General features: G+C 33.4%; 1 protein-coding gene across 1 annotated transcript; it reads right to left on the minus strand.

Moving 5' to 3' along the window:
• Positions 1–4,859, minus strand: LOC132148680 (heme oxygenase 2-like). Its single transcript, XM_059557380.1, has 5 exons — positions 4,486–4,859; positions 4,117–4,234; positions 2,802–3,293; positions 1,233–1,353; positions 1–388 (listed from the first exon to the last, which is right to left on the minus strand). Exons 1-5 carry the CDS (start codon positions 4,623–4,625, stop codon positions 243–245), a joined length of 1,017 nt encoding a protein of 338 aa, XP_059413363.1. The 5' UTR covers positions 4,626–4,859; the 3' UTR covers positions 1–242.
• Positions 4,860–13,467: the final 8,608 nt, after the last annotated feature.

Here is a 13,467-nt window from a genome sequence, read left to right on the forward strand (position 1 = left end):
CAGCAAAGATTCATTTTTGGCTGATTTACTCCTCTTATTTCATCAACACTGCCATGTGAAGCAGTAACGACTCCCACAATCACCCACTATGCATAAACTATGCTATGTTCATACATTCAGAATTAATCACGCTTACCCGAGAACAAGGGGGCAGATGGGATGCACTAAAAGGGAAATGCGTTGAAATGCCTCGCGACTTTAAAGCAGAACAAACTATTTGTTCTCGTCTATTATCTCTCCTCTCATTGGGTAACAGCAGGTCCCATGAGGTACCAAGCAGCCAATCCGGCTAGAGCAGCGATCCAGGCGGCCAATAGGACTTGACCAGAAGGATTTTTAAGCACGATCATGGCCATTTGACAAATGTAAGATGATCCATCGCTGGCAGCTGAAACACAACACATGCAATTATATCAGCAGTTTCATTTCTTAGGTTTAAGGCAGGGTTTTGTAAATAGTTTTGCAAAGGTACCGTAGGGGATTCGTGAAATTATGAATGGTTGCTAACTAATACATTTGAAAATAAAATTAAAATAGATAGTTAGGCTGCATGATTAATCAAAATAGAATGGTAATAGTGATAGAACTTAGCAATTATAAAACTGAAACCTACGATTTAAATAAGTATATAATAAGTGTCTGAGCATATAGATACTTTCCACCCCAAAAAATTATAAAAACACTATAATTATCAAATATTCACTTTAAAAAAATAAATAAAAATAAAAAAAAACACATAAAAAAAAGGTTTATCATTTTATGGGTTTACTTGTATATCATGTGACCATTAACCATTGTCAGAGAACCAGGAGTATGCAAATGTAGAAATTCAATTACTGAGATATTAATAAAAAATAAAAAAAAGTTATATAAAACAAAACAATTAAATGCAGTTTTTTATTTTAAAATTGCCAATAAAAATTTAAAATATGAAAAAAATAATACAATAACATAAAATAATATTTCACATTAAAATAATTTAATATTTATATTTAATATTACATTTATTTATTATTATTCTTTTTATTAATAGACTTAATCACTTATTCCTTCATGTTTATGTGGTACTCCTAGACCTCCAAAAGAAAAACATCCATTAAAACAAATAAATAAATACATACGTACATAAACCCCTTAATAAAGACACTATTGTGCATTATATATAAATATACATATATATATTTTTATTATTATTATTTCAGGGTGATAACAATCTGGTCATGCTAGTTTACCCATTTTGGTCGTATAGTAAGGACACTGGCTGATGTCTCCTTGCATCTCTCCATGAACAGGAGCGGCATCCAAAACATCGTCCTGAAGGGTTTTTCCAGCCTCCTCTAGTTCTCCAAAGATCTGCATGCAGCACAAAAGGACATTTACAGTAAGAGATGATGGGGAACAATGAGTGAGCACTGAGGAAATGACAAGCACTTAATGGAAAGCTGACTGTCATGAGTGTGGTGTTACATAAACACATTCAATCCCATCTCACTGTAAACAATCAAATGTTTTCTTAAAGAAGCTGGCCAGTTTTGTCCATTTAATTTCAGAGCTCGTCTGTAATCTGCTGTGAGGTCTAAGTCTGCATCTGCTGCCGGATGAAACTCAAGGCACCAGAGCAGCACAGACTCACTGGAGAGAGAGAGAGAAGTGATATTAACACAGTGACAGTGGGTTCAGTCGAACACAGAGAGTGTGATCATCAGTGGCCCATTGCTTTCATTCATTCAGTGTTAGTGAAGATCCTCAGAGGAAGTGCAGATGTAATGAGCCGAGTCACAAACAGCAGATCCTGAATTAATCATCATCAACACTAGCCTTTAAAGCACTCCTATCAGGAGGAATCCAATCTTACATCATTATTTGACCAAAGTTCACCTTTCAGAACGTATCAATGATGAAAAACATTAGAACACTTCATCATTGTTCATCAATAATTTATCATTTTAAAATGTAGCACTACATTAAGTACAATGTTCATTTGAAAGGTAGATGTATTTTAAAATTGCATTTAATAATTTTAATTTAGAACAAACTTTGCCTTATCCATTTGCCAACAAAATAGTAAAAATTATAATATATATAATATATACAAAATTATAATTTATGTTTTTTTAATAAATAATAATAATTACTATAATAATAATAATAATAAATTGCTTTAAACATCAACATTTTTAAATGTAGGCAAATATAACAAACAAAAAATTTATAAAAAATGTAAACTTAGAAATACAAATTACCAATACACTGTAAATATGTAAAAAAAATTATTTCGAAATAATAAAATAAACGTATACATTTTTATATACTTACATATATTTTTTTCTATTGAATTTCTAAATTGTAAATGAAAACTTTGAAATAAAATTACCAATACAATGTAAAAATGAGAAAATTATAATAGTACATAAATACTTAATTTCATATATTTACATCCAGTTAAATTGTATATATTTACATATATTTTGAAATAAAATTACCAATACATTGTGAAATAATATATATATATATATATATATATATATATATATATATACACATACATACATACATACATACATATACGCACACACAATGCATAAATTAATAAATAATTATCTATTTATGTCTATTTAATTTCAAATTTGAATTAATAAACTAAATCACTGATTCCTTTTTGATTGTTATTATGATATATATTTTTGGTGCATAAAAAAACTGGCAAAAATTTAAAGAAGACCACATGAAATGATAAAAAGATTATAGGACCCTTTTTAAACCGCGCCTGAAACAGCTTCTTCTTCTGCAGCGCTGCTCACCTCCATGTTGAACTGAAAGGCCAGGACGGCTTCCTCCACGATCTTCTGCTTGGTGAGTGCGTTCAGCTCCAGCTCGTTCATCCGGCTGCGGTACAGCTGTTTGAAGGCCTTGGCGCTGTGGATGCTGTCGAACTGGTAGAAGTTCAGGCCTTCTCCTGTGGGCGGCAGCTTCATGGCGCGCTGGGCCACCTTCCTCAGCACCTGGCCGCCCGAGAGGTCGCCCATGTAGCGGGTGTAAGCGTGAGCCACCAGGAGCGCGGGCTGGTCCCGGCCGATCTGCCGGATGCGCTCCACGTAGCGCTGAGTGGCGGGAGAGATGCTGATCTGGTTCTGCCAGCCCTCGCCATAGAAGTACCTCAGATCCCGAGCCAGAGCGTCCCGCCGGTGCAGCTCATGAGGGAAGTAGAGCGCCGCCAAGTGAGGATGCTCTTTATTTCTCTCCATCTGCTCTTCCAGCGCAGAATACGTGAAGAACAAAGCCACGTGACCGAGCTGATGACACAAATCACCAATCACAGTCAAGTCAAATGAATCGTCTTGTTTTAGTTTACATGAAATACAGTAAATGTAATGGAAAAACTTACAATTTTACAAAAATGTTGCCCTTGCAAATAACCTAAATCATTTTAGGTAAAGTGTTTATATTATATATAAAAATATTAAATCAATTTAAAGATAAATATAATAAATAATGACAACAACATGACAAAACCACAAAGTTAATTAAGCTTCAACTAAATTAAAAATGTAAATATAAAAATAGAAGCTATTTCTGAAAAATAATAAATACTATAATAGTATATAAATAATAGTAAAATATGCAAAGATTTGTTACTATCACTGATATAATATTATTTTTTATTAATGTTAATATAATATAATATTTGAATTTTTCTTCATGTCTATTATATTGTTTATACGTTTTTTTACATATATATTTCCTGTTTTCATTGTAATTTCAGTTAAATTTTAGTAGTTCCATTCTTATTTTTGTTTACATTTTAATTATTTTTGTAAATTAAACTAGAAGAAAATTAGAAATTACATCTTGGCAACTAGTTAAAATAAAATAATTTTTAAAATACATTTTCTAAATGTTTTATTTCAGTTGATGTTTTATTTTATGGTTTTATTTTTAGTTTTCATTCCTGACTATGTGGTTGCATTATTAGGGATTTTACCCGTTTTATCATCTGCCAGACAAAAATCATGTTTCAAAAGTAATACAGACTAAAGTTTAATATGATAAAATAATATATAAATCCCAGCACATTATTTGCCAATAAATATCCTGTTTCCATACTGATCCATGTACCTTAAAGAGCTCTTTGCGGATGCGTCCCTTCAGGAAGTCTTTGACAAACTCTGTGTTTTCGGCCTTCTCGTGAACTTCTTTGGTTCCTGCCGCCAACATCTCGGAGAGATCTGTAGGCCTGTAGGGATAAGATGACATTCAGACTTTGGTAATGAAACAGTCATGCACTAAAGCACTGTTGGTTTAGTATTATTTATATGCTATTATAGTATTAATCAGTATTTTGTATAAGCTTTTATTCAATAAATAATATATTAATCTAATATTTATCTTTTGATGATTTTTCAAATGATTTTTGTTAGCTTCGGTGGAGAATAACAGCACTGGACAGAGCACACTTCAAGCATGTTCTTACAGAGTCTCATGTACCTGAGGACGGTGACGCCTCTCTCGTCACACACGACTCCTCCTCCGTTAGCTGTGCTCCTTCCGTCAGCAGCATCTTCGGTCCTCACGGCAGACATCCCAGCGTCTTGTGTTGGGTCTGATCTCTGACTGCACAAACACATTCACAACAATACGCCCGAGAGGTTCCTGTTACACACTCAGCTCATCTTCCTGTTTCTGATCACCTCGACTTCTTGCACTACAATCTATATCTACACATCAACACTTCCCTTTGATTTCAAAACAAATATTTCAACTCAGAGGTTTCATGAATAGTCTCCGTTTTGTTCATTGTTTAGTTGATTTGCTCATAATACTTGTATTTATTTAAACATTTGATCATTGAACTGGCAAAGCCCTTCAATTGCTCTGTCTGTCTGTCTGTTAATATATCTGTCTGTCTGTCTGTCTGTTAATATCTGTCTGTTAATATATCTGTCTGTCTGTTAATATATCTGTCTGTCTGTCTGTCTGTTAATATATCTGTCTGTCTGTCTGTCTGTCTGTTAATATATCTGTCTGTCTGTCTGTCTGTCTGTCAATATATCTGTCTATCTGTCTGTCTGTTAATATATCTGTCTGTCTGTTAATATATCTGTCTGTCTGTCTGTTAATATATCTGTCTGTTTGTCTGTTAATATATCTGTCAGTCTGTCTGTCTGTCAATATATCTGTCTATCTGTCTGTCTGTTAATATATCTGTCTGTCTGTTAATATATCTGTCTGTCTGTCTGTTAATATATCTGTCTGTTTGTCTGTTAATATATCTGTCAGTCTGTCTGTCTGTCAATATATCTGTCTATCTGTCTGTCTGTTAATATATCTGTCTGTCTGTTAATATATCTGCCTGGCTGTCTGTCTGTCTGTCAATATATCTGTCTATCTGTCTGTCTGTTAATATATCTGTCTGTCTGTCTGTCTGTCAATATATCTGTCTATCTGTCTGTCTGTTAATATATCTGTCTGTCTGTTAATATATCTCTCTGTCTGTCTGTCTGTCTGTCAATATATCTGTCTATCTGTCTGTCTGTTAATATATCTCTCTGTCTGTCTGTCTGTCTGTCAATATATCTGTCTATCTGTCTGTCTGTTAATATATCTGTCTATCTGTCTGTTAATATATCTGTCTGTCTATCTGTCTGTTAATATATCTGTCTGTCTGTCTGTTAATATATCTGTCTGTCTGTCTGTTAATATATCTGTCTGTCTGTCTGTTAATATATCTGTCTGTTAATATATCTGTCTGTCTATCTGTCTGTTAATATATCTGTCTGTCTGTCTGTCTGTTAATATATCTGTCTGTCTGTTAATATATCTGTCTGTCTGTCTGTTAATATATCTGTCTGTCTGTCTGTCTGTAAATATATCTGTCTGTCTGTCTGTCTGTTAATATATCTGTCTGTCTGTCTGTCTGTCTGTCTGTCTGTCTGTTAATATATATGTCTGTCTGTTAATATATCTGTCTGTCTGTCTGTCTGTCTGTCTGTTAATATATCTGTCTGTCTGTCTGTCTGTTAATATATCTGTCTGTCTGTCAATATATCTGTCTATCTGTTTGTCTGTTAATATATCTGTCTATCTGTCTGTCTGTCTAATATATCTGTCTGTCTGTTAATATATCTGTCTGTCTGTCTGTCTTTTATTATATCTGTCTATCTGTCTGTTAATATATCTGTCTATCTGTCTGTCTGTTAATATATCTGTCTATCTGTCTGTCTGTTAATATATCTGTCTGTCTGTTAATATATCTGTCTGTCTGTTAATATATCTGTCTGTCTGTCTGTTAATATATCTGTCTGTCTGTCTATATATCTGTCTGTCTGTCTGTTAATATATCTGTCTGTCTGTTAATATATCTGTCTGTCTGTTAATATATCTGTCTGTCTGTCTGTCTGTTAATATATCTGTCTGTCCGTCTGTCTGTCTGTTAATATATCTGTCTGTCTGTTAATATATCTGTCTGTCTGTTAATATATCTGTCTGTCTGTCTGTCTGTCTGTCTGTCTGTCAATATATCTGTCTGTCTGTTAATATATCTGTCTGTCTGTCTGTCTGTCTGTCTGTCTGTCTGTTAATATATCTGTCTGTCTGTCTGTCTGTCTGTTAATATATCTGTCTGTCTGTCTGTCTGTTAATTTATCTGTCTGTCTGGCTGTTAATATATCTGTCTGTCTGTCTGTTAATATATCTGTCTGTCTGTCTGTCTATTAATATATCTGTCTGTCTGTCTGTCTGTTAATATATCTGTCTGTCTGTTAATATATCTGTCTGTCTGTCTGTCTGTTAATATATCTGTCTATCTGTCTGTCTGTCAATCTATCTCTCTTTCGACCTGTCTGTCTGTTGATCTGTAACTATCTATCTATCTATCTATTTATCTGTCTGTCTATCTCTCTGGCTGTCTGTCTACAGTATATATTTGTCTGTCTGTCTCAGTCAACCTACTTTGTGTTACTAACTTAAACTGTTTAAACTGATTTCAGTAAATGAAGTAAAAGTTTTACAAAAAAATAATAATAAAATGTCTTGGCAAATAACTTGAATTTAGGTAAAAATACTACAATTATTCAAAAGTTAAATTAAATAAAATTATTGAAAAATACATATAAATAAATAAATTGAAATATTTAAAAATGACAAATGACAATTTAATTAAAATATATAAATATTTAAAGAAACATGACAAAAGCAAATTAAATTACTAAACCAATATAAAATTAAAGCAAAAACTTAAAGCATAAAAATAACTGCTAATAATTAATAAATAATACAATGATAAATGAATTATAGTAAAATAACCATGCAGATCTATCATCTACTTACCTGGTTATTTATCTAGGCAAATTTCAGTTTAACACAATCTAAACAGTAAATAGAAAACTCATTCATCCTTTTTATTAGGTAACAACAATACTGTATTCTATTTGATTAAATTCGAAGTATGACCTCATAAAGGCTCACCTCATCTCATGAGTATATTTTTGTTTTTATTGAAATGTGATATACTGTACACACCTCAGCACTGATTAAAAGTCTCCACATTTTGTGAAGAAGACATTCACTCATGACGTAAACAACAAAACCTCTCACCTCTGCCTCCTGAGCACGGGCTTGAAAGGTCAGTGTCTGTCCAGATGATTGTTAGAGAGGACAACAGCTCAGCATCCAGTGAGGTGATGATTGTTCCTGAGGACACACACATTCAGAGTGAGCCTCTATTCATCCAGCACACACTGAGGCTGTTCAGCAATGTAAATGAAAACACAGATGTGTGCAGTCCGAACAAAAGAGCAGGCATGAGCCTTCTGGTGTTTACCATCTAATCTCACTGTCCTGTGATCAGCATCATTTTAAATGCACAAGCAGCTTCAAATGGATCAGAATAATTAAGTGTCATTATACAGATTAACTAGTACTGAAAGACGTGTGGCATCCGTGTAACTCATTGTTTACGTCATATAGCACAAGTATGCGCCTTCATTTACATACTTGTGAACTGAAACCAGTACTTACGATCCAGCTGTTCAGCAAATCCTGCGTTAGATCAGATTATGATGATAATAATAAGAATAATAATATTGGTCCGACCAGGCATAAGGGATGATAATAGACTGGTAACTGATCATAGAAATTATCATTTGTCGGATGCTCGTGCGCTTTTGTCTGCGGAGATCCGAGCTCTCCGTAATAAATCAAAACAGGAAGCTGCCGGATGGAACCACGTGTCTGTCAGAGATGAGTCTTAAAGGCGCAGTGATGTTTAAATTCAAGCCCCGCCCCTTTTCAGTTTTCCGGTTTGTATTAACACACCTTGAAGGTAAGGTCGTATGAATTTATGAATGAACGGCTCTTTTAAAAGTTAACATTACAATAAGTAAGGTTAAGTCCACTTCACCAGCAATGCTATTTAAATATACAGTGCTAGTTCTCCGACAAGAATCTACAGATGGCTGCACACCTGTTTCTTTAATGCATAAAGTCTATATGGAAGCCCTTTTCCGCCATGGAACAAAAGCAGTAAAAAGCTAATTGCAACAATTTATCTCGCAATTTTAACTTTTATTTTCTGAATTAAATTTAGAATTGCGACTTTGTAAGTCATAACTGAGTGATATAAACTCGCAATTCTCAGAAGAAAAGTCTAAACTGTTAGATGAAAAGTCCCAAATACCTTTATTTTTTTATTTGGTGGTTGGAGTGTGAACTTAGAATTGCAAGAAAAAGCCTGCATTCTGCATTTATCCCTTGAAATTCTGTGATTCCAACAATATTATTTCTATGAGCTGTTATCATTATAATTGTGGTGTGGACTCTGCTATTCTCACAGAAATAGAATGATTATTAAAAATGTATAGTTTTAATACTGTACAGTGTACAGTTAGTTATCAACCATAAAAGGTGTGAATGGGCCTTAAATATGCAGCCATTTTCAACAATGGATAACTATTATTATTTTTATTTTATTTTTACAGCTGATTATGATTAAAATCACATTTTACTATAATTTACAACTTTTTATCATAACATGACTTTTATGTGGATGATGCAGATCAGAAACCCAACATGTGACTGCAGCTCGTGGATCTTCAATAGAAGCGATTCATCTGTAAAACCAAACATATAAGGGGTAAAAAAATTAAAGATATTTGAATATTCACAAACACACTGACATTAAGTAGTGCAAATACTTATGGCATTTTTGTATGACTCAGTCAGCTCCTCCAGCTGATCAACAATACTATGCACATTTCTAAGGTCTCTAAACTTTGCACAAAACCCTGTTGTACACAAACATGCCTGCTGTCGTCTGATTGATAGTTTATACATTTTTAGTATCACTGCAAAAACAGACACCTTCAGGTCATTGGATGCGTGTCTTTTTACTTGCGTGTCTTTATAAAGTAAACATAAGAATGACTTCTATATTGCTAGTAATATTTCAAGAAGGACACTTCCTGGACTGATATCATCATCAACATCATTCTTTGGGAAAATCATGTTACAATGTATCAAAGATGATCATCAGGCTTTTAAGCAATGTTCATTTGTTCATCCGTCAATCATCAATGTATTACATTAATTTACATGCTTTGAAACTACAGAGCTTTGTCACATAATGAAAGTGACCCCACAGGGCCCATACGTCTGTGAGGATCAAATCCCAGGAGAAAGAAATGAGTTTGAAGTGCATCTCAAACCAAATGTGACACCTGTGCAAAGTGAATGGATAATAATAATAAGTGTTTCTTGAGCAGCAAATCAGCTTAGACTGATTTCTGAAGGATCATGTGACACTGAAGGCTGCAGTAATGATGCTGAAAATTCAACTTTGCATCACAGGAATTAATTACATTTTAAAATATGTTCAAATAGAAATTATTTATTTGACATTGTAATAATATTTCACAATATTACTGTTTTTACTGCATTTTTGATCAAATAAATGCAGCCTTTGTGAGCAGAGGAGACTTTTTTTTCAAAACATTATGTCTTACCAGAAATCTTTTGAATGGAAGTGCAGGTCATTTACGTACAGAAGTCTTAAAGGAACAGCAGCAAAACAGCATTTTCATCAAAGTGTCAGAGAGATGTTTTTTATGCAAGAAACCTTATAAATAGGTTAACTCCAGCTAAAACAAAAATGGCTAAAACAATAATGTAAAAGTGAGACCTTTGATACTGCATAAGATCTACTGACACTGCAGGAGAAACCACACTGTCTCCATGTAGATAATGGTTCAGAATGGATGCTGGTGGGGAAAATTGACTTATGTACTTCCTGTTTACTCTGGCTGTTCTGTGGCCTGTCTTCTTCAAGAAGAGCCGCCTCCTGAGTCTGGCAGAACACGGCTGAAAACAATTTGACACGCATTATTGTGCCAAAATAAATAAATACATAATATTTTCTAAACTAAAATGATATCCAGTTGCAGTCAGAATAAAATGAATATAAATACAGAGAGACACTACAGAGAGACGTGAGACACATCCAATGATACCGGCACTTCACAATGATTAATTTGAAATAGCACACTGTCATTCCAACATGCCATTTCAAAGGAATTCATTGTATATGCATAAGATACTATAATTATATCCTACATTTTTCAAAAATGGCTACAAATTTCACAGTCGTGCTTGAAATGCCATTTGATCTGTGATTTGCAATTCTCATTACATTAACATCCAGGGCTTTCACTTTTGAGGGCTTTTTGTACTTCTCCTTATTCTTTATGGTTGATTGTTAATATCATTCTCATTTCTGTACACACAACGTTTTGCGTAAAGCACAGCAAATAATACCATTAAGTATACTTATTATACTTAATTTACTTCATAAATAAATGGGTTTAGAAAAATGTGTCTCCTAAATGCATAAATGTAAATGTAAAGAATTATCTTAAATAACATATCAGTATTTTTCACATTACAATAATGAGAATGGGGTGCTTGATTGTCATAGAATAATGTCACTATGCCAACATTTAATATTGCTAAAGTAGCCTTTTTTATTGCAGTATAAATGTTTATTGTATATTTGGATTAAGGTATTATGGATTGAGAAATAAAAACAGTTCATAAGTGACAGTAAAACAACTCTAAAATTGCAAAATATTAATTAAATAAATGCTGTTCTTTCTATTCACAATTTTTTTTTTTATAAATAAATAAAAATCCTGGAAAAAACGATTAGAATTTCCACAAAAATATTGATAAACATTGATATTGATTAATAAGAAACGTTTCCTGAGCAGCAAATCAGCATATTAGGATGATTTCTGAAGGATCATGTGACACTGAAGACTAAACTGAAATAACTGGAGACTCCTCGAGTCAACGTTCTCATTAGAATAAAACCCCAGTATTCTCAGCGTCTCAAACCATGCTCACATTTGTCACCATATTAAAGTCTGCCATCAAAAGTCTCAATCTCAATATGACCTTAAATATTCACACCAATTTTCTTCAAGATCAAATGATCTATATTCATTTTATAACTCTAAACTCCGATGTCTCACTTGTTTCTCCACTGACGCTTTAATAGTTTTATATTTTGATACAAAACAGTTAAATGTGTGTTGAGCTGTGAAAGAGGGCTCTCTGCTGGGACTCTGAAGGTGTGTTTGTGTGTTATCTGTCTGGCGGGCGTCAGATGCTCAGTTGGTGGAGCGGCTGTGTGTTCCTCGCCTCTCTCCGTCTGCTGCGGAGCCACGGGGCGTCAGAGAGGAGCAGAGGAGCAGAGGAGATGATTCACCCAGCAATCTGCTGCTATCACAGCTAATTGGTTTGGGAAGCATCTCACAGCCACAGATCCCGATTTAATTAGGGGGGACATCGAAAACGAGCCCCAACACAGCTCGGAAAGGGCAAGAGACTGCATCTGCTCCAAAAGACCTCAACCCGTGAAATCTATCATGTCTCATTTGGGTAGAAGTGCATGCTTAGTAGATATCTGTACTAAAACTCAGGATCATCATTGTCAGATGATTCTCCAAATAAATATTAACACAGAAGGAGAAGAAACTGGGATATGAATTAGATCTGAATAAATTACATTTTAAAATATAATAAGTTAGAAAAAGATTATTCTGAATTGGAAAATTATATTTCAGATCATTGTTTTTAATGTATTTTTGATCAATTAAATGCAGACTTGATAAAACATAAAAAAAATCTTAGTGATTCCAAATGTTTTACCGATAGTGTAATACATTCATTGTAATTTCATAAAAAAAAAAATATATATATATATATAGCAAACTGATTTTAAGAAGTTTTCTGAAAAAAATATCGAAAGTGCGACAGAATTTTAGTAACTTGTGACAGGAATCTGAATAAAAAATTCAATAGAGTAGGGTGTCACATGGTTGTTATTTTAGGAATAACGCCTAAAAAAATCTCTTAGCAACCTCAATTTTTGTCATATAAACTTCAAATTTGGAATGTAACTTGTTTAGACGTGGCTTTGGTTTGATAGCAATTAAAATTTCAAAACATTAATGAATTACATGTTTGGATGTTGCGTTTTCACGTCTGTGTTTTAAAGGGGTGCGATGACAGTTAAGAGCTTAAAACAAGAAAAAATGTCTGTCAGTGAGGTGAGAAAAACTTTTTTGTTTTTTAATTTTCTTACCCCATTGATACATTTTGATCCTTTTTATTAAAAAAAAAATACATTTAGCCTCTCAAGTACATTTTCCTGATTTAAGAATATAATGATATTTATACTAGAATACATACGGAGTAAGAATGTTTATATATAAAAATATTCATAAAATGTGTGTATATACATACATACATTAATATATATAGAACAGACCAAAAGTTTGGACACACCTTCTCATTCAAAGAGTTTTCTTTATTTTCATGACTATGAACATTGTAGATTCACACCGAAGGCATCAAAACTATGAATTAACACATGTGGAATTATATATGGAATTATATACATAACAAAAAAGTGTGAAACAACTGAAAATATGTCATATTGTAGGTTCTTCAAAGTAGCCACCTTTTGCTTTGATTACTGCTTTGATTACTTACTGCACACTCTTGGCATTCTCTTGATGAGCTTCAAGAGGTAGTCACCTGAAATGGTCTTCCAACAGTCTTGAAGGAGTTCCCCGAGAGATGCTTAGCACTTGTTGGCCCTTTTGCCTTCAGTCTGCGGTCCAGCTCACCCCTAAACCATCTCGATTGGGTTCAGGTTCAGTACGTTTGGTCTGTACTGTATATATATATATATATATATATATATATATATATATATATATATATATTACCATTGGACTTTGAGAATCAGCATCAAAAAAGCTAGCAGTAAAATGTTTAATATCGTATGACAGTTTTATGCGCCACATCATCTGTATGTGTTTATTCTGAGCATTCAAAACTACAGCCTAAGTTGTAAACCACATCTTTGACTCTCATTCTGACGGCACCCATTCACTGTAGCATCCACTG

The sequence above is a fragment of the Carassius carassius genome, chromosome 9 (genome assembly GCF_963082965.1).
Source record: "Carassius carassius chromosome 9, fCarCar2.1, whole genome shotgun sequence".
Taxonomy (NCBI): Eukaryota; Metazoa; Chordata; class Actinopteri; order Cypriniformes; family Cyprinidae; genus Carassius; species Carassius carassius.